At 34.5% G+C, this 25,765-nt stretch overlaps 1 protein-coding gene and 1 long non-coding RNA gene across 13 annotated transcripts in view; one reads left to right on the forward strand and one right to left on the reverse strand.

Annotated features, from left to right (window-relative positions):
- CDH18 (cadherin 18) overlaps positions 1-24,958 on the forward strand; it is a 499,122-nt gene extending 474,164 nt beyond the window's left edge. For 10 of the 12 annotated variants that reach the window (XM_064427840.1, XM_064427851.1, XM_064427862.1 and 7 more), the window contains 4 exons: positions 1,721-1,842; positions 7,904-8,021; positions 18,517-18,768; positions 20,002-24,958. In XM_064427840.1, the coding sequence (XP_064283910.1) occupies positions 1,721-1,842; positions 7,904-8,021; positions 18,517-18,768; positions 20,002-20,504 (995 nt within the window). In that variant the 3' untranslated portion in view covers positions 20,505-24,958. Of the gene's footprint in view, positions 1-1,720; positions 1,843-7,903; positions 8,022-12,300; positions 12,423-18,516; positions 18,769-20,001 lie in introns of those variants that run through there. The other 2 variants (XM_064427921.1, XM_064427915.1) reach the window with 2 other exon arrangements.
- LOC135304950 (uncharacterized) lies at positions 1,616-20,127 on the reverse strand. The gene is made up of 3 exons (XR_010366188.1): positions 19,988-20,127; positions 18,582-18,655; positions 1,616-1,817 (listed from the first exon to the last, which is right to left on the reverse strand). It is a non-coding gene; the product is annotated as an uncharacterized LOC135304950 (long non-coding RNA).
- Positions 24,959-25,765: the final 807 nt, after the last annotated feature.

The following is a 25,765-nucleotide window of genomic DNA, read 5'->3' on the forward strand; positions in this document are numbered from 1 at the left end:
TTTATATCCCTAGCATTTAAACTTTCCTCAAAGTTTTCTATTAAAGGTGTTTTTAAGACAGCAATAGAAAGCCTCATTCTTGCCTGAAAACAGGAGAGATAGTCCAGTTTGTCTCTTATACAAAGATATTTATAGATTAGGGGTAAAGCTGAAAAAAACAGAAAAAGAAAATTCCAGCAAGATAATGGCATTTGCAAGCCTATAAATGTCTTCTAACTTCTGTGCATGTTCTTTTAACTTCTAATGCTAATGGTACTTGGGAATAGCATTCCTCTGCTAGTTAAGTCTTCTGTTGACTCTGTTATTTCCTTTCTATTAACATTTAATGGGAATGATTAACTAAGTTTCAAAAATATTAAAATAATTGTGTGAACACACACGTTAGTTAAAGAGAGAATGTGAAAATTCTGAGGGAACTTCTAAGACCTAGATCCTTTAGCTAGTATCCCATGTGGCAAATAAAAATCCAAGATCTCTCCATTTCTCAAATAAACTTCAACATTCTCAAATATTCCTTCAGTGGGAGCACACATCACTGTTGGTTTTAAAGCCAAGTATGTGCCCAGTCAATGCTTTCCAGAATTCTGAGCAGAGATCATTAAAGGTGTGACAAATATAAGGCATTTTACAAATGAACCTTTTTAAAAGAAACATGGTAAACTTGGACTACTAACATTTTTTTTAACTTGTTTTTTATTCTCATGAGCACAGACATGAACTTGTAAAACATCAATCTATAATACCCCATTCTTCCATTTTAGTCCATTTGAAATATTGGCTTTACTGTCTTCTACTGATAGTTTAATTGGTAAATGCAAGATGAAGTTTGTCATCTAACTGATTGATACTTGTACGGACACCAGAAAGCTTGTATTAGATAAGTATAAAAAGTTTAAATATGTAATTCTTTCAAGAAAATAAAATTACCTTAGTACTTAGAAGTAAAAACAAGGGTGTTATGGACTGAAAGAAATTGTGGGATGTTTGGGTTTTTTATCCATTTTCTCATGGGAAGTGTATTCTTATTGAAAGGATACTATTTATTGTGATTTTTTGAGGGTTTAATCTTTCTGAGGGTGAATTCTCATGAAAGTACAGATCATAGACTAAGGCATTGGTACTTAAATATTGTTTTCTTTGTGCAAAACCCTGACTCACTTCTGCTAAACTTTCTTTCTTTTCTTCTGCTAAACCACACTCACTAACTACTGTGTGAAAGACCATGGTAACTTGTGAGAAACCAGAACTCAAGCTTGGGAAAAGTTTATATATACCTATGTGTTTTATTATTACATTTGCATTTTACTTTCTAAACCCTTTAAGGAGCTTTGAAAAAGAAAAATGCTTTAATATTTTTTGTATTAGATTTAATTCAATACTGTGATGACAGTTTAACATTCACTACCAAGAAATTGATCAATTTTTTGGCATACAGTGTGACAATATAAGTCCAGCAACTTCCTCCCACTTCATTTCCTGAGTAGCTTGTATTTGATTTGTGACTTACGACTCATGCCATACTTCCCAATCTTTTTAACTGTTATTTTTTCAAAACAGTTAATGAATCACAACAAACATCTTTTAGTGTGTTGTTACCTAAATTTCTGTAGATGCATCCAGTTTTCATCTAGTTATTGTGTTAATAAAACACTTTTAATTGAGATTGACATGCAATTTTGAGTACTTTAAAAGGTTTAATATCATCCTGTGTGTTTTGCAGACAATCCTGGGCTAGTGAGCCACGTTCCAGTTGGTGTTAGAATCCTGGATGTCAATGACAATCCTCCCGAGCTTGCCAGAGATTATGATGTAGTTGTCTGTGAAAATACAAAGCCTGGTCAGGTAATTCTCACGGATCTATTTTTCCAGTGATAAAGAACAATTGCTTTGTAAATGTCACATATGTCAGAAGTTTGGAACATATAATAACTCTTTCTGATTTCACTTTAGCATTTTGTATTTGATTGAAAATTTAATTGTATGAGGCAAAAGGGAGAAAACTTTGGCATTTGTTCAATATCTCTTGTTGCTGCAAAAAAAAAATACTCAAGCTATCTTCTGTAAAGACAGGTAAAACTTTAATCCTGTCAGATAAGGGATAGAATTTGACAAGCCACTATCCTGAACAAAGTGAATAAAGCAGGTTTAACATCTCTGATTTGAGTGCTACATGGCAGTAATGTTTCAAATGCAGCTCACTGAAGTGGCTGGTGAGCATGGCTCACATCCTCACTCTTTGCTTGTTGGCTGCCCTTGCCTATAAAGGGTTGTTACACAAAAGATCTTAAATGGGTTTTCACAACTATGAGGATGGGGAGGGCCAGAACTGTGACTGAATAGCTGAATCATACTCCAGCCACTGCTCCTCTGATTGATGCACATCATTGCAGCCCACTTTGACAGTTTTGCAAAGTGCTTTTCCTTTTCTGCGTAGACTGAGTTTTACCTACAGCAGTGAGCTTGTTTTGCATTATTGCACAGACTGTATGTTTCAATTATGAGCTCATATATTTCCTGAAGAACATATTACTAGTAATAACATTATTTTCATCAATTCCTTTAAAAGAGTGTACACAAATGCATAGTGACACATTTCTGTTTTTAAAGCTGAGACTATAAAAATGCCATATGTCATCTGACTGTAGCCTGATCAAAGTTATCTTCACTCAATCAGTAGCCAAAAACTGGCACCTAAAGCATAGTATAAGAAAAGAGCAAGTGTGTACGATACTTACCAGAAATTCTTCCCTGGTATCAGATCTTTTGCAGGTAATTTCCTTATCTAAATGTGGTTTGTGTATTTTTAAATAATCCTTTAATAACCATCTCATATGAACCTGTCTAACTTTTCCTACAACAAGCACTAATTTTTAATATCTGCTACCTCAAGCACCTAGAAATTTTGTAGTTTAATTGCATGCTTCAAGAAGACCTATTTTTTTTTTTAATCTTTCCGTACTGTCTTCAATCAATATTTACCAGTTCTCTTGGGAGAGAAAGAGGGAGTACAGCTGAACTCTCATTACCACTGTGACATGCAGAAATTTCTAGCACATTGTGCCTTAGCTGTCTCTGAGTCAGTCCTACTAAACTGGGGCCATCGGTGTTAAAGCCCTTCCAGACTTTTGATCATTCATCTTTTCCTCCTTTAAACTTTCTCCAATTCCTCTCTATTCATCCTGAGATAGAACCAAGATTCAAGATGCAGGTATGCAGTGGTTTAAAATTCTTATAAAATTTCATGCTTCATAGTATATGATAATCTCTGCTTTGATCTTTAGTACTTTCACAGCAATTTCTAAGAATGACTTTTCTTTTTAACCACTAGTAAGCATGGAATGCACAAAACTATGCCTGCCATAACACCAATGTCATTAAAGTTAATCGTCAGATCAGAGATCACCATCATGTGTGTGAAGTTAAGACTTTATGTCAATGTATAATGAATTTCATCTGTCTTTGTATTGCCTGGCTACTGAATATTGCAGGGTCTTTAATGTCAGCCCTTCCTCTTTTCTTCTTTGAATAATTCAATATCATAAGTAGATTTGGTGGGCTGATAATCATATTCTTTATAAAAAGACATTTATTATTACTCTGATCAACAAGTGGCCCAGTGTAAGCAGAAAATCACCGTGGCTTTCTCTCCTTGTGTAATATACAATTTACAGAAGAGATTCCATTTCCTGTCTTTAGAGCAATTATGTGTGCAAGGACCCTCTTATCTAATGATTGTATAGTGTTACTCAGTGCTCTTGTTGAGACACTGGAAAATCCAAGTAGGTCTGTCTGAATAGAGCTGAATATCTCTTATTAAATGTTTATTAAATTAAAAAGAATGTTCTGAAAACCTCAAATAAATGCCAATATAGAATAATTAAAACTTTAAAAAAAACCAAATGTAAGAAAAAATATCTTTTTTAAGCATTAGTTGCAACTGATTTCAACTTTTTCTAATAATTTAAAAAACATATTATTTAACAATAAATGATAAATTCTTATGACCAATAATAAGGTAAATCATGCAGCGTTCAACAAATATGAGGGAGGGGCATATAGACTGATTGCAGAAGAAGAAAAGTGTTCCATATGCTATAAAGAGTTCCCAGCTGGGTGGTTCTGAATCACTGAAAAGACAGTATAACTTTGACTTATCCACCATCCTGTGAGAATGTTTCATAAGATTTATGCCTAAATAACAAATTATGTACTGCTGGGGACATCTGCTTGACTTGGGCTTCCATGTTGCACTGTCCTATAAGGTTCATTATTTTTTTCCTCAGCACGTATCTTTTGAAATTTTTTGTATGTGAGATAAACTAACCAGTAGATAGCCATTGAAAGACTTTTTGTGTTTGCTTGTTTATTATAAGAAGACTTTTTTTATGGAGTGAAATCACAGTATCATCTAATCACAAAGCCTGTCTCCTGCCTTTTTTCCCTCCACTGCTCTGTTTTTGAAAAAAAAAAAAAAAACCCAAAACCAAAACAACAACAACAACAACAAAAAAAAAAAAACCCCAAAAACAAAACAAAACAAACAACAAAAAAACCCAAAAAAAAAACAAAACCCCAAAACAAAAAACAAAGGAAAAAAAAAAACCCAAAAATAAAAAACAAAAAAACAAACAAACAAAAAAACTTCAAGTGTTTAATGCTTCACTTAGTAATCATATCGTTTAGGAGACTATGTAACTGCAACAGATTCCAAGTGAAGCCTGGTTGATATTATATTTTGATGTAGATGAAAGAGTTGTGATTTGATCTTAGGTGACATTCAGTCATGGAGAATACTGACTTCTAGACACATACTGATTTTGCAAATGACTGTGAAATTTAGCCAATGTAGAAAAATGAAATTTTGCCATCTTCCAAAAAGGAAATCAATGTTAGTTGGCAAGGAATGCCTCTGCTATGTGTTTGTCATGTGTATATTTGCTTGTTTATTGATTCAATTCTAAAATGATTGTGAGTAGAATTTAACACTTGCTCTCTGTCCTTTTCAATTAGTTCTCCTCAGTTCTTGAAATTCTCTTTTTTCATCATGTCTTGCCTTTAAAAAAATGTCATGACCCTTCAGTTTTCTTCTATCAGTGTTGTCAGCTGGGCTTTACTGAAGCTGAGATGATTTTTTTTATTTTAATCAGGCTTGACAGGGTACATGTTAATGTCTGCTAATTGGCTGTTAAGTACTTGACCAATTAATTAGAAAAGGGTTAATAGTACATTTGGATGTCAAGATGATGTGTACTTTTGTTTCTCACTGGTGAATGAATGTCTTAGAAATATTTTCTGAAAATATGTGACCTACCTGTTTAAAAACAGGTCTCTAAAAATGTTTTGACCTATCCTGGTAAAGATAAAATATTTATTTTCTATGTGAAAAAGCAAAACTTTTTTACCATGTGCTCCTATACTTTTTATATACATTCATGAATTCAGGGAATACTTGAATTTACGTGTGTGAAATCAGGGAATATAGACAGTACATTTTGAGTTTTAAAGTTAGTCTTAAAACCAAATAATTTTTACACAAGTCGTGTGTCACTGAGTCCTTGATCAAAGGTGTTTTTGTTGCAGAATGGCATGCTCTTGAAGCAGCATTCTGTAAAATGTCACTGAATGTTTTATGTAGCATAGGGCAACAGGATGAAAATTTATCCACCATGCTGTCAAATAAAAGCTGAAGCTGCATGGCAAATTGACTTATATTTCACTGAGAAACAGCACTGGGGATTTACAAAAAATATTTAATAAATAATTTATTTTTCTTATGGTCTTACCTGAAGTTTTTACAGATGTGTATGGCATTTAATGACATTTTTAGTATTTGAAGAATAACAGAAATAGATTATCTTGAACATAGTGTTCTATCACCCCTTTTTTTGTCTTGCTGTGCCAAATATTATTTCAACATAATGAACTAAATATATATAGCTAAGAAAATTCTATCTTTCTGGTTTTATTTGGTACTTTCACTAACAGTTGTGCCACCTTTGCAAAATTCAGTAGTGAAAAATTAACTTTTGACAAAATTTTCAACCAGTATTGCCACAACTTAAGTAAAAGTCATATGCATTAGATATATCAGATTGTTTTCATATTTATCTTACTCTGCTCCACTTCACCAAAAAGTATTATGGCAAACTAGCAAAATATTATTGGCAACCATCAGAAGTACTGTTAATTGTCTCAGATGCATATAGTCAATGCAATGTACTTTATGCATATAGTCAATGCAATGTACTTTATTCTATATAGTGAGTGGAATAATCATTATACCCTACTGAGTTGTCATGGTTTAACCCCAGCTAAAAACTCATCCCCATGCAGCCACTCGCTCACTTCCCCACCAGTGGGATGGGAAAGAGAATCAGGAAAGTAGAAGCGAGAGAGCTTGTTGGTTGAGATAAAGATAGTGTAATGGGTATAGCCAAAGCTGTACATGCAAGCAAAGAAAAGCAGGGAAATGACCAATTCCTATGGGCAGGCAGGTGTTCAGCCATCTCCAGGAGAGCAGAGCAACAGCTCGTGTAGCAACACTGACTTTGAAAGACAAACACCATCACTCCAAACATCTCTTCCTTCTTTCTTCTTCCCCCAGCTCTATAAGTCAGCATGACATCATATGATATGGAAAATCCATTTGTTCAGTTGGGGTCAACTGTCCTGGCTGTGCCCCCCGCCAACTCTTCCTGAGGCCGTGCAAGAAACAGAAAACACTATGATGCTGGGCAAGCCCATTGCTCAGCAATGACAGAAACATCTCTGTGTTACCAACACTTTTTCCAGCACAAATTAAAACCACAGTCTCAAACCAGCTACTGTGAAGAAAATTTACTCTACCCCAGCCCAAACCAGAACATGGTTTAAAAAATAAATTTGTTTTGCTTCTCTTAAGTGAATGGAGGTAGAGATCTCTGTGGTGTCTTTCAGTTTTAAAACAGACCAAGCCACTGGAGTCTATGCTGTGTGTTTTAGGTTCAGTCCAGACTGACTATAGCTGAACACTGAACAGAAAAATTCTTATGAAAAGAGCACTTTCCCTCCCCCCTTTCATGTTTCCCTCAGGATATCTATCAGTTCCGTGCAGCAGTCTGTGTGGGCTTCACTGCCTATACCACAGGAACAACTTTTATTGGATTCCACTTTAGCACTTGAGTTTCAAGACCCAGCATGAAAATGAAAGCAGAGGTAGAAATACGTTTTGGTCCCACATTCCAAGAGCTTGGATCAATTTTAGTTGAAAGTAAATTTAAAAAACCACCAGGGCTTTCGAAGGCAAAGGTCCTACCTTTCAAAAATACCTCTTTCAGACATGATTCTGGCTACATCCAGTTCTGTTGCTTTTGGGCAAACTAAATTAAAGCTAGGAGTGGCTTCTTTTCTTCCTGTTCTATTCTCTGGCAATTTAAAACTGATTCTTAACAGGAATTATTTTAGCAGAGATATGGTTAGCAAAAATATTTTAGTTAATTCTTTTTCCTTACCAATATTGAAGTACATTCAATTATTGGGACACCAGGCAGATGACACTTCACATAGACCATCCCAGTTCAGCCTATATTTTGGGTCCATAAAACCAGATATTTAGCTAAAACTATAATTCAGGAAGTCAGCAGGATACAATGAAGATGGTGATAATCTCTACACCGAGTCCTGACCTTATCAAAACATCAGAAAATGTAGGTCCTTTAGATGCTTTTACCTGGCTCTGGAGTGTGGTTTCTAAAATATTTCCTGCCAGAGAAATCAAGTTAATGACCCAGCCATTTCATCTGTTGAGTTCAGCAGCAGTCAAATAGAAAATTAAAATAAGGGAAACTTGAGCATCCTGCTGAGGTCAGGCACTATATGGGTCAAGTTCAAATTTCAACACATTCACTGTTAATTTTTATTTCAGGTAATTCATACTATCACTGCTACTGACAAAGATAACTCTGCGAATGGTGCAAGATTCCATTTTTCTCTTGATGAAGGGCTATCTTTGAATCCCAACTTTACTCTAAGGAACAATGAAGGTAAATGAAATACATAAATCTCAAAGGAATGGGCTTCTGTTTTGTCTGGGCTGTCTCAATTGAAAGAACAATTTCCATGCATTTCCTGACAGAAACGGAAAACTGTAATATGTCATCACTGAGCTGTTGGATATCAAGGACATGTGTAGACAATATATTGCAAAATATGAATAATCAGATATTGCATTTTGGATTTATATTCCACTTTGTTTTAGCATTTATACTTCATACTTTCAGGAATGTTTTTGAAACGTGGATTAATTAAAATATGTAAATTTGTTCTACTTTTAGGTGAATAGCACTGATTGGGTACTGTCAAGGTTATTGCCAATTATTGCTTAAAGGAGAAAAAAATTAAGGGGCATAAGTATGGAATTCATGCTTACCTTTACAGATATGACATCAAGAGCAGGTCTTTCTGTGGTTCCTGGATGGTAGTGTCTCTCTTTGTGCCATTCCTAAGAATGACTTTGTTCCTAGACATTGCAATCAGAAATTCATAGCAGGTAGTCCCAGAAGGAAAACAGCCCTCAGAGTCTCCCAGACAAGTGTTTCTGAACGTTTCTGGAGTGAAAAACTGTCTAACTTCCAAAACCCAAACCTAAATTAGCTTTGCTCTTGATCAATTATTACCTTGTGTTCTCTGCTTTGTAACCTGATGAAAATAAGAGTAAAAAACGTTAAATGGTTGTCTAAATTTTCCTCCTGAGACTGTGGGGCTTTCTTTGTATGCCTATGTGGAAATGAATGGGATTTGCTTTGTTTTACAGTTATTTGTTTGTAGTACTGCTGTGGAATACATTCTGAGATCTTACAGATCACTAGTCCTCTGTAATGCAGTAACTCCACCACTGTTATATTTAGTACATACAGTGATATTGAAACAATTCTTTACAGACTTTTTTATTTGTAAAATCAATCAGGGAAAGAGATTACATAATCTTCCTAAAGAATCTGTTCCAGTGTTTAACTATACTTACAGAAGAAAAGTAATCATGCTATTTATTTGGAATACATAAATGGATTTAATATTCAAGTTTCAAAAGATATCAATAAATATATATCAATATTAATAAATAATCATAAATATTGCAGAACTAATTAATGTATTAAAAATATTCCCTGAGACTCCAGCACTTTCCCAGATTAATATATCAATCCCATTCATATTATGATGGAGCACTATAGAAAAAGCCAGACTGTTGTTCCTGAAATGGAAGATGGGTACTGTTACATCTGTATTTTAGTCTGTGTTTCCAATAAACTCCTTGACTATTAGACTGTGACCCCATGTGAAAGACCATGTGCATGTTCATTTCAATACAATATATTATATCAAGAAGTTTTTTTGAGTAGCTCTACTAAAATTGTGGTTTGTGGCAAAGTACATACTTTATGGTTTCAAACATATTTAAAGCTGGATCTGTATTATGTCTGTTCATTGCTACATAGATTATTTAATTACACAGATTAATAAGAGGGCATGAATTTCTAACAAACATTTAATGCAGCAATATCACATTTTGGATAGAAATATTCAGCTTTGGATAGAAGCTGTTTTTTGGGGTTTTTTAACTTTCCCAAGATCAGCAAGAAACGGCTTAGCAATCAACAGCTGAAAGCAGTGTTTGGACTACTCTAAAGTGAATTTTATGGGGGGAGATAGAGGAAGGAACTGAAAAAGGTGTCTTTTAAGGTAAAAGCCTGTTGCACATTATGTTTTTATTTCACCTAAGTAAGTACAAAATTATGCACTTCCTATAGTATCTTGCACAAAACTTCTTACACATACAGAGACTCCAAAAATGCAACTTCCAAACTGGCCATATAATTAAAAAATGACTGCTTAATTAAATCACAACAAGAAATTTATCTTAAAAGCAAATACATAGTTATGATTTTGCTTGGTAGAAGACACTTTGAATATATTGTTTAAACATTGTCTTTTGTTGGGACCTTTTATTTGTGACACAATCTATACATAAAATATTAGTGAAACACCTATGAAGTGCACAATATGCAGCTATTTAGCATTTACAACTTTCATATTTCTCATGTACTTCTATTCAGAAACAGATTTTCTGTTGCTTTCTATTACAGGAAGTAGCAGAAAGAAGGTGGGCAGGAAATGCTTTTGTTATGTCTGCAACAAGTTTGCACTTTTGAAAACTCTTTTGATATTTTTGAGCATCAGTCATTAAAAATAATCAGAATGCTCTGAGCAGAAGACATCTGCTCTGGATTTCCAAATTCTATAAAGGCTGGTATTCTGGAAGGGTTTTATTTGTTTGTTTGTTACGTTTGAAAAGAAAAAATCTACAAAAATTGCCTTAAGAGAATTTTTTGTAATGTTTTGTAGAATGATAAAACCCAAGCTCTTGATTTCACATAGAAAATGGTAGTTATTAGTAGCTATATCTGTCTCAACAAAACTATATTTCTGTTGCAGTCACCTTCTAATTCAGTCATCCTCTCCTTTTATTTCTTCAGGAAAAGCGTTCCATTTCACAAAATTATCAACAGACATTTTTTCCTCTTGTTTTCATAACTGAATTCAACAGAGTTTTGTTCCAGGACCCCAAATAGACTTTTGCATTAATGTACCCCAATTCATTTATTATCAGTGTACTCCATAGCAGTGCACTGGATCATAAAATATTTGTGCTTATATCTATGCACTTTGACTGAAATCTAGGGCTTGTAAAGCATAAGATTCCTTAGTTCTTTCCTATCTACCTGTCTAGACTGCAGCAATATACAGTCCCAGCATGTGTATGATTCAGCTCAATAATATTCTATGGCTTCAGGAAACTAAATAGGTATTAAAGCCTCAGTCCCTGTAACTGATCATTTGATCAGTTAAACTTTTATCTTTTGGGACTGAGCTTGTGCATTTTCTAAACGAAAATCTCCACAATATGAAATCTCTATTTGTGGAATATTCACCCTTATAATGCAGAGCTTAAAACTCTCAGGGAAAGTAGGTCAGGAGAGAGTCACAGGACTATACCAAATATAACATCCAGCAAAAATAAGTGTTCCTCGGATCCCCTTCTGTATTCTGTTTGTCTACAATTTTCATTTGAAAGAAAAAAAAAATACATAATATGATAGTTTTTTTTCTACTGTATTCTTAAGGATTCTTTGTTGCTATTACAATTTTATTACATACTTTAAAAGTACTGTTCAGAGAGAGTAAAGGCTTACAAGTATGAGCAAGAGTACAAACAAAATGATGCAGTATCTGTGGTCATGTAAGCAAGGCAGAACAAGAGCTGGAATAGAACTTCTTTGTTATACTAAGAAAATGCATTAAGTTGTAATAATTTTCTGCAGCTTTAGAGAGCAAACCTAGAGAAGAAGCCTTTCTTTTTCGTTTGAGAATTGTACTTATGAAGGGCTTTTAATGAAAACAGGTTTGTTTGCAATTTATTCTGCCTACAAAATTGTTGCAATTTCTATTGTAACCTGAGAAGCCAAGTGCTTTTTCTGCTGTGCTTTTGTATTGTAAATAAGTTTCTACATAAGTAATTTAATTGTTGTCTGTGTTGTCCTCACTTTCTTTTTTAGGATATTGTCATAGATAATTTTTTAAATAATTTTTCTAATATCACAGCTTATACTTTTTGTATAATCAGAAATATCTATTTTGCATATCTCATTAAAAACTTCCCATAACTATATGGGGCTAAAACCATCTTCTGTTTGGAAATCAGAATAAAGACAACAGAAGTTCTTCCCAATAGATACATTTCTATGAAATCTAGACTTGTACTTTTTTTTCTTCTTACACTAAAAATAATAATATTTTTCCCGATGCCTAAGGAATTGTGGATATTTTTGTCAAGGTTTTTTGTCTGATGGAAAATGTATCTGAACGTGTCATTATTATCATATTTCCAAGCATTCGTATTTTAATATACTTACATAATATTTTTCAAGAGATGAAAAAATATAGAACCCTCAGAGAACAGTTCTCTTAAAGCATTTAAGAAATTTCTGCACTGTAAAGCACTGTTTTGCCGGTGCTATTTTTAAATCACAAGATATACAGTTTTCCATGGATGCTGAGTGGTATTGTAAATTTGCTAGACAAGAAGGGTTTATTCAGGTAATGGACACATTCACCCAACACTGCCTGTGAGACCTGTGCATTCTCTTACATCAATAAATTGAGATTGCTGGCTTCTGATAGCAGACTAAGTTAGCTTACTTTCAATGAAGAACACCTCCCTAGAGAATGCTTAGCATTTGTTTTCCTCTTCTTTTATTTCTTCAGGACAAAGGTTTCATATCACAAAAGCATTTGCAATTTATTTTTCCCCTCTGCCCACTTATCTCAAAGATCTGGCCCTTTGATTATTGCCCAGTGATGGAGAATATTCTGGAATTGGAATAAAGGTATGCCATTTTTCTGATACTATAATTCTGGAGATTCCATTTTCTTAATTTTGTGTCAGAAGATCCATTAACTCCCACAGAAGTGGAGATGTGTTTTTCTGTAAAATCTAGAGCATGATGAGTTCAACAGCATCTGCATAAAATGAAGTTTTTAATGTATTCATCCACCCATGCCTGTGATATATATTAGCCTTTTTCCCTGTCACAGATCAAAAAAAAAAATAATCTATTTTACTCATCATTGCTGTTATTTAGAAAGAGAACAGCCTCCAGAGATCAATTGATCCCATCCCAGTGTGAATTTCTTACAGAATCTTCTCTTTATCACTCTGCCCTTTTTATTTCCTTCCATATTGGACATTGTCTCTGTGAATTCACTTCAGAACTTTCAAGTTACAAATGAGCATGCCAGATACCAGACCATGTCTTAGTTGTTCTGGAACATCTAAAATGGCATTTAAAATGGTTGGATTGAAGCCCCCACTTTGCAACCTATCACAAGAGGAAAACGCCCTCATAGTTCCGGCTTTCATTTACATCACAGAGTCGTGCTTGTTCTGGTTATGTAGTACTGTGAATTGCTGCTGACCTTCTGTAAAATATCATCCTGAAGAAGACAAGTTGTAACTGGAGAGAAATGATATCTGAGAAAGTGCAAAGTTAACATCACACATGGTGACTGTAAGTACAGTCCACAGTAGTACTGCTACTGTAAATGGATTGAATGTCTGAGTAGGTATTATCACAGAATCAAAATATGGAAGTTAAAAAGGAATTCTACCATGAGTATAACAGAAAATCGGGAACAGCTGCTGTAGATGGAAGACATTTTCTCTCTTTAGGCCACTGAACATCTTTAAAATTATTTTTATTTTTAAAAAGTTGTCTCTAAGATTGATCATAAAGTGGTTTTAGTCCATAGTGCAGAGGTTCTTGCATTTCTTTTCTGGACTGCAACTTGTTGGTGATTCAAAAATCAACTATAAGCTAATAACTATATTTCAGGCCAAAAAACATGTTGTATGTTACTTTTCGTTTTTGCTACCCACTGAACTAAAAACTTATAATAGCTTCTTGCCCATTGGCAATGGCTTTGAAGACAGCAAAAAAGAAAAAATATTTACAAGTTATCAATAAAGAAATGAAACAGAAATGCCTATCATGTAGTTCACATAAACAAATTAACAGCTCCAACTTTAGAAATGTAAGAAATGCAAATCATTCCAACATATCTTCTTTGGTTTTAATTAGTTTATGACTTCTCAGAAAATTTATAGTAGTTGAACTGCTGACACAAGCAGAACTGAAAATTGAAACATGCCTTAAGATATAAACAGGATTTTACTTTTCTTTATTTTTTTATTACTTCCATTTCTCTTGTTTCTGCTTTTAATGCATAATGTGTGAAAGGAATTCTCAAATTCAAATTATGAATAATAAATGAGGATCTTCCAATGTGCTCCATTCAGTCACCTTCCATGGTCTAACCAGTGTATCTCTGCTTCCTTGATTTTCCCATACCCTCATTTCTTTATTTAGCTTAGAAGCTCAATGTAAAAAGGCAGAGATGATGGAAAAAAGACTGTAATAACAATCTTGTATACAGTGTACAGTCTAGCTTAGTAAACTACAACATCTTCAGATGTGAAGAGTTGTTCTGTTACGGCCATGCAGCATTACTCATGGGTAACCTCAAACTCACTTAAGACAAATGTTAACTTCTAGTTGATATATTTGCGAAGAGCAGACCAAACAGAAGTTTAGATCATTAGAAAATTTAGATCATTAAATGGAGCAATGTACAACACAAGATATCAGATAAATATTTATTTCCCTGTGTGGGAGTTGTTAATTTTCCTTACCAGTCAGTCCTGCAATCTCCAGTGAGTCCTGGTTCTTACCATACTCCTCAGGAGTGAAGTTCACCATTTAAATCTATTGAGATAAAAAAGTCTTTCCTTCCAGGCTGAGAAGAATGAGACCTGTAGTGCTCATCATCCTATTGCTACTGCTGCTATCCTATATGCTTGCCTTCCCCGACTATTTGCTGTATCTTTTTTTCAAATACCAAATAAATTTCTCACTGCATAACCCCCTGGCTCCCTTTCAAGCTACTGCTGTTGAAATAACTTTTTTACCCTTTTCAATAAACTCTTTTCTAGGCCATCAGTGTCAGACTTTATACTTGGCTTCCTATAGCTTTTACAGATGGAGAGATTTTTCATTCTGTGCAAAGCTCTTAAAAGTTAATGTCTATCTAGCTCTTCTCTCAACACATTCCTATAATGATTTTTGACAAGAAACAAAGCAATTAAAATTTGAAAGCTCAGAACACTAGAACGTTGGATGGTTCTCAGGATGCAGTCAATATTGCAGTTTGGCTAAATTTTTTTTCTCCCTATTCAGTTTGTTGGCATACCTTCGCATATGATTGTCCTCAAGAATAGAGCTCTGACTAGAGCATCAGAGATGTAATTTCTGTGTTATGGCAATATGATTGGCTTTGATAATTTTCTGCTATGCTTGATTCTCAGTGACCTTTGCAAAACCAGACACAATTTCGTTTTTTGAAAAAATGTTAGATATCTTTGTAAAATGATTTAAAAATTTTAATAAGACAAAAATAGTATGCTAGAATTCAATACATTCCAGTATTTTATTTATGTGTAAACAAAATGCACTAAGTAACCATACCTAACTTTGTGATAGAGAAATCATGAGAAATAACTCCTCTGATACTGGGAACAGAAAATTTCCAAGCCAGTGTCTCAAAGATCATACTTTTTATTTGTGTTAAAATTTGTGAAATTTCATTGAAGGAAAAATTTTACATTGTTTCTTTGAGAATGTTTATCACAAGGTGTGTTATTACAGAAACTTCTGGGTATGTCATGTAACATCTGTTTCTACAGAAATCTAATTACTGCACAAGAGAATACAAAAACCAAGATTCACCATGGCAAATCTTCGAAATCAAAAATTTTGTACTGGTTCCCTTTTTCCTTTAATTGTGTGCTATACCAATATTTCATCATATCTTATATTTAGTTGTATAATATTAACAGTACAAGAAAAACAATTCAACATTGAATGAAAAAAATACAACTTTGAAAAAAGTTTTATTTTTAAAAATTTGTATTTATTCTGTACAGTATAAAAATATCAATGCTTTTTTTTGACAAGGCCTTCCTCCCAGAGAAGCAAGGTTTAATTATAGCATTTTTTCAAATTTTTTCACTATAGCATTGAATTCTATAATATTCCCATTTCTTCATTTTTTTCTCTTTTCTTTTTTCTCTTAGCTTTCATATTTTTTTGTCACAATTTTCCTCCCATCTGTCCACATTTACCCTTGTAGCATACATTCTCACATCCCAATGTTCTTTCCTTTACATCTTTGCCAATAGTCTCTGTGCTAAAATTACTGCAAGATCCCTGATCAGAAGTCCTCAGTTTTTCTTCATTATATTCAGTCTCTGATGCTTTTGCTGTCAGCGAGCATTTTCATCGCTGCTACTTGAGCTGTGCACTGGATCATTCACTATTTTTAAAATTTAAGTCACAGGCAACAAATGCAGCACTCAGTCCTGTACCTCCTCTTGACTTTGTGTAGAACCCAATGGAACCCGACTTCATTATCAACAAGTTTTTCTCTTTAGAATTTACAAAATAATGTGAAAGTTCTATTGCAGCTCAACAGCATACTGTTATCATATTGCAAAAGGAGTTTACATGCCACAGGGTGTCATGGTGCCTGCATGAGGCTATTTAGGAATGCTTAAGGATCTGTGGATGGTTGGAATAATGTTGAGGCAGGAAAAAAACCTGGTGCACTCTTGTCCATATTGCCTGAGAAGGGTCTCTGGTGTATATTAGTAACAGTGACTGTGCTTGGGTGCAATGTGAGAGTTGTAGTTGATCCAGAACAACAAAATGCAAAATATTTTGGGGGCAGGATGTGTATGTAACAAATAATTTGCAAAGTGTGTTATATCATGGATATTTTATAGTCTTCCACAACATTATGTTCTTATGTTCTGTCACAATTTTTCAGATTAAAGAATTATCTTATCACCTTATTCTGGTTCCAGTAAGGTTCTGTAACTTGAATAAATATAGTATAATATAACAGTGTGTATATATATAAAGCAGTATAATAAGTAACTGGTGTCATCAGTCATCAAAACATAACGTTGAAGAAATAAACTTTACAAAAACAAGTAAACTTAACATAAACAAGTAGAAGAAGGACTCCAAGGCCTACAGCAATTAAGTAAATGAATAAACACCTTACATTGCACCCACTCAAAGTGAAAAGAACAACACTTAAAGAATTTCTAACAAACTCACCATGCTGGATATTCAATGTTTCCAAAATGGGGGAGAGTGTGGAGGGGTGCTGTGGCTGTTGCTTATGTACAGAAGTAAAGTTAAAGGACTTCAGTGCTGAGTTCTTGGCTTATCAACAATTGCATCACTTCTTAGCTCATATATGTATTTCTTGTGTGAAACCTGTTACCAAATATATTGTGATATTATGCTGATGTGGGATGATATTATCAGTTTTTCTAAATATCACTGTCAGATGGTGTGCAAAATAAAATGTTGGCAAAAGTGGGTTAAAATGAGTGTTTTAAAATTTTGCACAGAGCTTGACAGAAAGTATAGCATGAAGAGTAACCACCTGAAACAGATAGTGCATCCAGTTTAAACAAAAATTTAACTCTTTCACTCAAATGTGTGTGCAGCAGTCTAATGGGCAAATACGTGCCACAATGGCTATATTGTTGCACTAGATTTTTACAGAGTGACATGGATTTCATTTTTCCAATGATTATGTTAAAGCCATTTAATAGTGTAGCTACAGTGGTAAGGAAAAATAAGAAATTTTCTTGTTTGTTTGTTTGCAATAGGAAGATAAACCTGGCAGATGTATTCAGTACTTATCACCCTTCTATTGTTTTCTAAAATACTCCAATTTCATAACCCCACAATTTGCAACCATGTGACAAGCAATACAAGAAGAAAGCTCTTTTCTTCTGATGTCTCTTTGCATTTGTCAGTCCTCACCTCTCTCTCTCCATAACTGCTTGTATTTCAAATTCTCACTGTTTCCAGTTTTATTTTTAACTTATCTTGAACTTTTATTCAGAGGCTAGTAGTTTAATAGTGGTGGCAAAAAAACTGAAAATAAATTTTACACATATGAATATTTGCTATAACTATATATTGTGGCAACATTTCTTCCCCTGCATGCTCTTTATGCCTCTTAATTTCTCGGACTTGAAGGAATGTGTTTCAACTTCCTACTTTTATTAGTGCCTACAAATGCTCTTGCAATGTGTGTGTAATAAGCACAAGGTTTTCATTGTCTGTCATGTCAAATGGACCCATAGGTAACAGAAAGGTGAAAATATCTTATGTCACAATCTCCCCGTTTCCTATTTATCTTTTAACTCTACTAGTTTAGAACATGTAGTATCTACTCTTTTGCCCTTCCTTTGCCTTCCTTTGCCTTCTCTCTTCCTCCAGACCCCTCCAAAGCATGTGTCTTTGGTCCTTTCAGATGTTTTCTGAAGGTTCACTAAAACTTAAAAACCTTTAATAAACACTAAAACATGAAAGTCTTATTTTAGTTTTTACTAAAGGAGTTTTAATATTCTACTGAGAGTCAAGAGGGTTTTGGATTTTGTGTTGTGCAAAAATTTCAAAATATATATCCTTATAATTCCAGGTATTGACAAGTTTCCATATGCTACCAACAGCACAACATAGGATGAAAAAACTTGCAAACTGGGCCCAAAATGTTTGTCAAAGTCCATTTGATTAAAAAAAAAAAAAAAAATACAAGAATTTTCAATGCTCTTATTTATATAATGTTAGTTACTTTTTGACTCCTCCCCTTTTTCTACTATTGACCAGAAAGGCTTCCTGGGAAATTTTAATTCTAGATTGTGCATTTTCATAGATTAGGGCTTGCTAGTTTTAGGAAGCCGCATGCTTCCATTTGATGGGAAACAAATAGTAAATAACTTCCTTTTTTTTTTTTCATTTTTTGCTTCATAGAAATGTTATTCTTGTTTTGGTATTGCAGATAATACAGCCAGTATTCTGACAAGACGAAGGAGATACAGTCGAACCACTCAAGATATCTATTACCTGCCAGTTCTGATTTCTGATGGTGGCGTGCCCCCTCTCAGCAGCAGCAGTACCCTCACCATCCGGGTTTGTGCCTGTGAGAGAGATGGACGAGTGAGAACTTGCCACGCTGAAGCTTTCCTCTCCTCGGCTGGTTTGAGCACAGGAGCTTTAATTGCGATCCTGCTCTGCATTGTCATCCTTCTTGGTGAGCCATTTGCAATACTATGTAATGCTATCCCTCCAATGCCTCCCAGAGAAGTTCCTAAACAACGGGACAGATAATGACAACAATTCTAACAAAAATCTGACAGGGCACTGCTTTTGAAACAGTGGTTGCCTGGTAGTAGGAGTCAATCAGAAACACACAACTGTGATTACAGGGTAAAGGTTTAGCTAGAGTTAATAGGGGAAAGTGCCTTTAAAATACATTTTTTAATATCTGGAATCCAGGAGAAATTTTTTTTCAGAGGTTATCAGATAATTAGCAATGGAGATCTTTTTTTTTTCCATAACTTGGAAAGATTTCAAAAAGAGACAACTCTAATACCATGTCTTGAACAATGTGAAAAATTATAGAAAATAGAAGGGCAAAGCTTTTTGAAATGCATTGTGCTGTAAGAAGCACTCTATCACTCTACAAAAGCCATTTCTTAATTACCTTTGTGGAATCAACTGATAGCAATTCACAACATAATCCACAGGGACAAGGGACATGGGAGACTATAAGCAGACTCATAAGATTAATGCCATTGCAAGTGCATTTCCTCTTAACTCTTTTTAGGTTTTTATTTTTCCAGGCCAGTTCCAGTGTTGCCTATTAGTTAATATTGTGGTTGATTTTGGTTTGGGTTTTTTTTCCTGTCAGAGACACAACTTGCTGCATGCATGACTCTGTGCTACTCATGTGATTTTCTACATTCTTACAGAGATGGAAAGAAATAATAGTAATTGCAGAATAACCGAGAGAATATTTTGATGACTTTTCCCCCAAAGACTACATTTTCTAAGACCTACTTTCTTTACTGCTTGCTTCAGTATTTTTGTGTCAGAAGGCTCTTTTAAAATATATAGTTATACATTTATCTTGTAATTTTGTATTTTATTACACAAAATTGAATATTCATAAGAAAAAAAGAATTTTTTTTACATAATAATTCAATTTATATGCTAAACATTGGTTTTAATGAAGCACAGAATGCCCTGGATTATGCTTCTGAAAAATGCCAACTTTAGTTACTCATTTTTCATTTACCTGAAAAATGTTATCTCCATTTATTTCCTTTATGAGATCCCTAATAAACTAAGTAGCAGATGATCCCAAATACCACTACTGAAAACACCAGCCTGAAAATATCATACCTCTGTATTTTTTACTTAGTGTCTGCTATTTCTGTAGCATACTCAGATGTAAACTTTAAACCTACTCTAATATCTGCAGTTTTCTCTTTAGCAATTGTGGTCCTTTTCATCACCCTAAGACGTAGCAAGAAGGAGCCTTTGATCATTTCAGAAGAAGATGTTCGGGAAAATGTTGTGACCTATGATGATGAGGGAGGTGGAGAGGAAGACACGGAAGCATTTGACATCACAGCACTGCGGAATCCATCTGCTGCCGAAGAGCTAAAATACCGGAGGGATGTTCGGCCTGAAGTGAAGCCTCTGTCCAGGAATCATCCCTCCTCAAGCCTTGACAGTATAGATGTTCAGGAGTTCCTTAATCAAAGACTGGCGGAGGCTGATCTGGACCCCAGTGTACCCCCATATGACTCCCTGCAGACATATGCCTATGAGGGTCATAGATCAGAAGCTGGGTCTATCAGCTCGCTGGATTCAGCAACGACACACTCTGACCAGGATTATAATTACCTTGGAGACTGGGGACCTGAGTTCAAGAAGCTAGCTGAACTCTATGGGGAAATAGAACCAGAAAGAACAACTTAGTTGTAATTCCCAGAACAGAGAAGTTCCTAAACAACTGGACAGATAATGACAACAATGATAACAAAAAAAGTGAATACAGTACTTGGACTGAGGAAGCTGTATGCAGTTACTGTAGAACAAGTGCCCTTTTCATATTTGAAACTGGGTTCTCCAATTGAAAGAAAGTCAAATTTTGGAAAATACAGAAAAAAGAATCTATTGTCCCTTGTGTATTTTTTTTAATTGCTCATTAAAGTGTCTGGTACCTTATCTGCAACAATACCTAAAGTAAAGCCAAGAAATGACATTTTTATTGCAATATGCATAGCAGCTCTAAGCTGCAGTAAGTTTATGGTCATGTCTGTTTGAGAAGAGAGCTAAAAGAGGATCAAATCTCTTGCAGGTGGTTGTGATGTTGCCTTTCTAGCTCTAGGCCTTGTGATCCCAACATGAGGTAGACAATGAGGTTTACTATCAGTGTGAGATGTGCTACCAGTCTGTTTTCTTTACAGAGGTGATAAGCCACACCTGTCCTCTTAAACAAATAGTCCTTTGATGATTTAGTCTTATTGACTTGCAGGTTGCATTGAGAAGCTGTCATTTCATTATGTCCTTCATAATCTTGTTATCCATACTCAGCTAACAGATGGAGGGCATCATTATGTGTAGCTCAAACACAGCTCTAGCCCATAACCCCAGACCTGCTCTGTCACTGCGTGCTAGAGGAACTGTTGTTTCCAGTGTTGTGCTTTTTCTTTTTGTCTTTTCATGGGAACATCATTCATCTAAATGGAATAGGCCCAAAGTATTTTTTATGCAGCAAAGCAGATGAAGCATAGGCTTTTTCAAGAAAAACAATGGCAACACCATTAAACTATGCAGGTTTTTTTGGTTCACTGTGCTTCACTTATGTCAAGAGCTGAAGCTTTTTAAATCTTTTGCTGGTCTGAGTCCAGAAGGGACAACAGTCTGTTTAAAACCCAGAGTTCTTAATCACAACATTTTTCTATTTCTGTGCGTGACTAAAAGCAAAATAGTGCTGCTGGTAAAATATTGGGATAGCGGAATTTGAAGCAAGGAGAATAAGATGATGATCCTTTTTTCTTTTAAATTCAGTCTACTGATATCTATTTATTTTAGAGTAATTGCCATCTCAGCAGAACAAGATGGTTTTTCCCTATTTCAATCATCATGGAAACAAGAGCATTTTAAATCGGTGAAGGAAATATAGCATTACTGTGGTTCCTATGGATTAAGTAAATTGATTTCTTACATTAGTAACTTTGGAGCATTGCAGAAATGATAGTTCTCCTTAACATAGCAAGCTGCTTAACACCTAATCCAGCAATTACTTTTTTCTTTTTTTAGCATTGCAGCAGCAGAACTGCTAAACAGTTCTGCTTAACATAGCAGCCTGATTCGCACCTCATCTAGCAGATTCAGATTTTTCCTTTCCTTTGTTTGGAATATTAACCTTTTCTTTGTCTTTCTGATGATAATACTGTGAGAGGACCAGGAGCTCATAATATCCCATGAGAGATTATGACCTATGATACTCACGATCACTATCAACTGTCCTCTGCTCCTAATTCTAGCTCTGCTTTAGGCAAATTGACTTCTTCCAGTATGCATTTGATTGGAAAACTGTCCATAGTAGAAGCCTGTGTACTTTTTTTCTTACTCTGTAGCCCGGTATACAGAGTCATACAGATTTGTATGCTTCACTAGATTTCTCCCTCTGCATTTAGGTGCCACTTATATTCAGCTTAGTAAGGAAGTGTCTATATTTATTGCTGACCTATTGTGAGCCACCCAGGTGAACTAGATAATTAAGCCTTCTTTTCTTTACTCTATGGTTGGATAGACATGACTAGACATGACTGAAATTTCTGATCAGTTTACTTTGAAGAGATTTTTTTTTTCCTGAGATGTAGTTGATTGCTTTTGGTTTAAACAGCCTTCTGGAAAAAATAGCAAGTAGCTTTGTAAGCAACTTTTACACTCTGAAAAGTATTAGTTGTACTGTAGTTCCAGAATTGTTTCTTCATAGACTATTTTGTTTAAAAATTGTAATTAGTCTTCTCTCTTTCAGAATATGAACCCACAGAAAAATTTAGTAGGGAAAAAAACCCTGAACCCTAAGATATTCTGCTAATGATTTGAAAGTACTTTACTAATTTGTGTTAATTTTTAAATATAATTTTTATTAAAAACAGATTCTTTTAGAAAAGCATTTAAGGAGGCATTCTTACTGAAGAGTAAAATTAGATGCAGTAAGAGTTACACACAAGCTGAGAATGGTTGTCTTTTATTGTCTTTTTGGGGGTAGAACTAGGATATGTTTCAGTTTTGTCCCAAATAAAGCAACTAGTATTGTGTGATTTTATTAGGAGAAATTTTATTTGTCACACTTGCTTTATGCCAACATCTACATTTTTATACTGTATGAGTAGCGTGTTAAAAGCAAAATGTTTCAGCATTACTACTACCATAATACTTTGTATCACAGATGCATGAAAATTGCATTCATTGTTGTATTATAGTTTTGAGAACTAGGTATTAGTTATCTTTATGTCTATTCCCTCTGGCCCTACACCAAAGCAGGGAAAATCAATTGTATTTTGTGTTTAAAGCAGAATTTATGCCATTGAGTTTTTTTAATTTATATCACAAAATTTCAGGCTTACAGGCAACAGAAGTGCAGTGACAAGCAAATAGTCACTCCTTCCCCTAATGGTCAGTTTAAGTTCATAATATCTCAGAGAAATAATATTTCCCTTTTCACCATTCCTGGTGCTGTCTTTGCTGCTGTACAGCACATGCATCATACCCCAGGAAACCTGAATCCTTTAAAACTCTGCAGGGTTATTGAGACGCTGCTTCTGTGATGCCACGGTGTGTCCTGTTTGGTACGTCCTATCCACAGTGATCGCCAAATGTGCTTTTCTATCATGATATGTCTGCATGCTTGCTATGCTTACTGTGTTTTATTCAAATACACATCACAGTGTCGTGTTGTTTGCATGACAAGTAACAGAGTATTAAATCTTCAGGGCCACAGAAGAAGGCCTCACAGTGCAGAAATAACGAGTTTACAATTTTATTATCCCAATCTCACGTTTTTTTCCTTTGGTCCTTTGTATCCTAAAGCCAAATGTAGATTATATTTGAGAAATTCTATGTTGGCCTAGATTCTATGTTGACCTTCTTAGAAGTGGAAGAAAATTAACACTGGATCCACAATTATTTTGTAGCATTGCTGATTTAAACAAAGCATATATTCAGTGAAAGTATCGTGGGAAAATTTTCTCAGTTTATGTTAAAGTCTGATTATATAGACTATGCTTAAAGCTTTCATGTATATTTTGTGTACTTATGTTCTGAAATATTTTCCTATTAGCCTAAAGAGTAATCCCGTTGCTGCTTAACAACTAAATGCTGAAAACTGCCAGTTTGACTTAAAATGAAAATATTGAGTAAAGTTAAATGGCACATGCAAAGTGATACTTAAGGGCTTTTCTACTTAAAATTTGATTTCTACAACAACCATTCAACTAATAGTACATTTCCACCAAAATAATTAGCTGTATTCCTTCAAATAAACCCTCTTTCCTGTAATGGTGAGGGCACTCAGTATGCTGTAATCTTGAGAAGCCAAAATAATCAGAAAAAATGGTCAGTATAAGAACTGTAAAATGTGAAACTAAATTGTCAAACTAAAACCTGTCAAAAATGTAGTTTAATGCACTTTAAAGACAAGGAAGAGCTTGAATTCAGCCGGACTTAGATTAAGATTCATACATTGAAAACAAATTAATTTGTTTAACAGTGTTAGCTTTTATTACATGCACATAGAATACTGTAAAAGTTGAAAGTAACTTCACTCTGTGATGCACTTTATTTTTTTGGATTCTTCTTAGAAAACTAAAATAACTGCAAACATTTTTGAGTTTTAATTCTAATTTATGCAGTTGTTCAAATTATGAATACTGAAAGAAGATGTCTACAGGAATATATTATATATGGTATTTAAAATGAATGACAAAATTTTTGTGGTTTAAGAATTTTTTTAATCATCTTTTACAAAATATAAGTGTTGGACCAGGCTGGAATTAACCAAACTCATAAGCTCACACAAGGGTAACAAAGGGAATATTCTGGATGCAAAGAAGGATATGAAATTATGCTGCCTAGCGTTACTTTGTGGATTACAAAATGCTAAGACCTTGTACTTGCAGTACATATAAATGGCACAGTGCATTCTAAGGAACATTAGAAGTGTGTTACAAGTTTTGGGCCATTCTTATTTTTCCAAAGTCTCCAAAAATATATCTATTTTTTTTAACAAAAGAGTAATGTAAAGTATACCTCCTTATGCAAGTGTTACTGATAGAAAATTGTTACATTTTCTTTTAATAAACAAAAGGGACAGAATCTTTTATTCGTATTTTTCAAATAAAATGTGCTCTTTGCTATGGTGATGGGTTATTGTATTCCTCATCACAAACAGAATGTGTTATTTTCCTTCACTCCTGTATTCTATACTCACCAAAGAACCAGAACATCTACAGGCGCTCTGTCTTTATGACTCAGGTGTGACACAGTTGTATCAATGAGGCCAATGTCAGAAATGATATGGGAACTTGAACTGGATCTGAAATGCCTGGTGTGTCCCTTGGTTGTGCCACTATTTCAAAGACCATCTCATACGATTATTGCTACAGGTGGATAAGGATGGAGAGAGACACCATAGGATATTTTACAACAGACTGCAATATAGCTGCTAAATGGTTCATTACTTTTATTTGTGGCAACTGTTCCTCTCCAACCATCACTGTCCTGAAACTGAAATACAGTGTTATAGGACGAATGCATTATCCACATGAGTGAACTGGGGAGTTACACATCTATGAATCCAATTTGGTGGGAAAAGCCATGATTTTTATCCCAAGTTGACACAGAAGGCAAAAACAGACAAGGACATTTACAATGTTCAAGCTCAGGCACATGTAAAGAAAGTGCACAGGAATCAATCTTTCTTTCTCAAAGGAATTAACAGGCTTTATCAACAAATGACATCTCAGAACATAATGACACCATAGCTCACAACAAACATGTTTCAAGCAAGGCTGTCTTTCCCAGACTGTCATAAAATTAAAACATAAAGTGAGGGTGGACAGGAAACAAAAAGTAGAATTTTCTTGTTGACCACTTCTTACTCTACTTTGTTGTTCATGAGTCAATTTAGATTGTGTACCACCATAATAAGCAATTTTCACATA

Source organism: Passer domesticus, chromosome 1 (genome assembly GCF_036417665.1).
Source record: "Passer domesticus isolate bPasDom1 chromosome 1, bPasDom1.hap1, whole genome shotgun sequence".
NCBI classification, from domain to species: Eukaryota; Metazoa; Chordata; class Aves; order Passeriformes; family Passeridae; genus Passer; species Passer domesticus.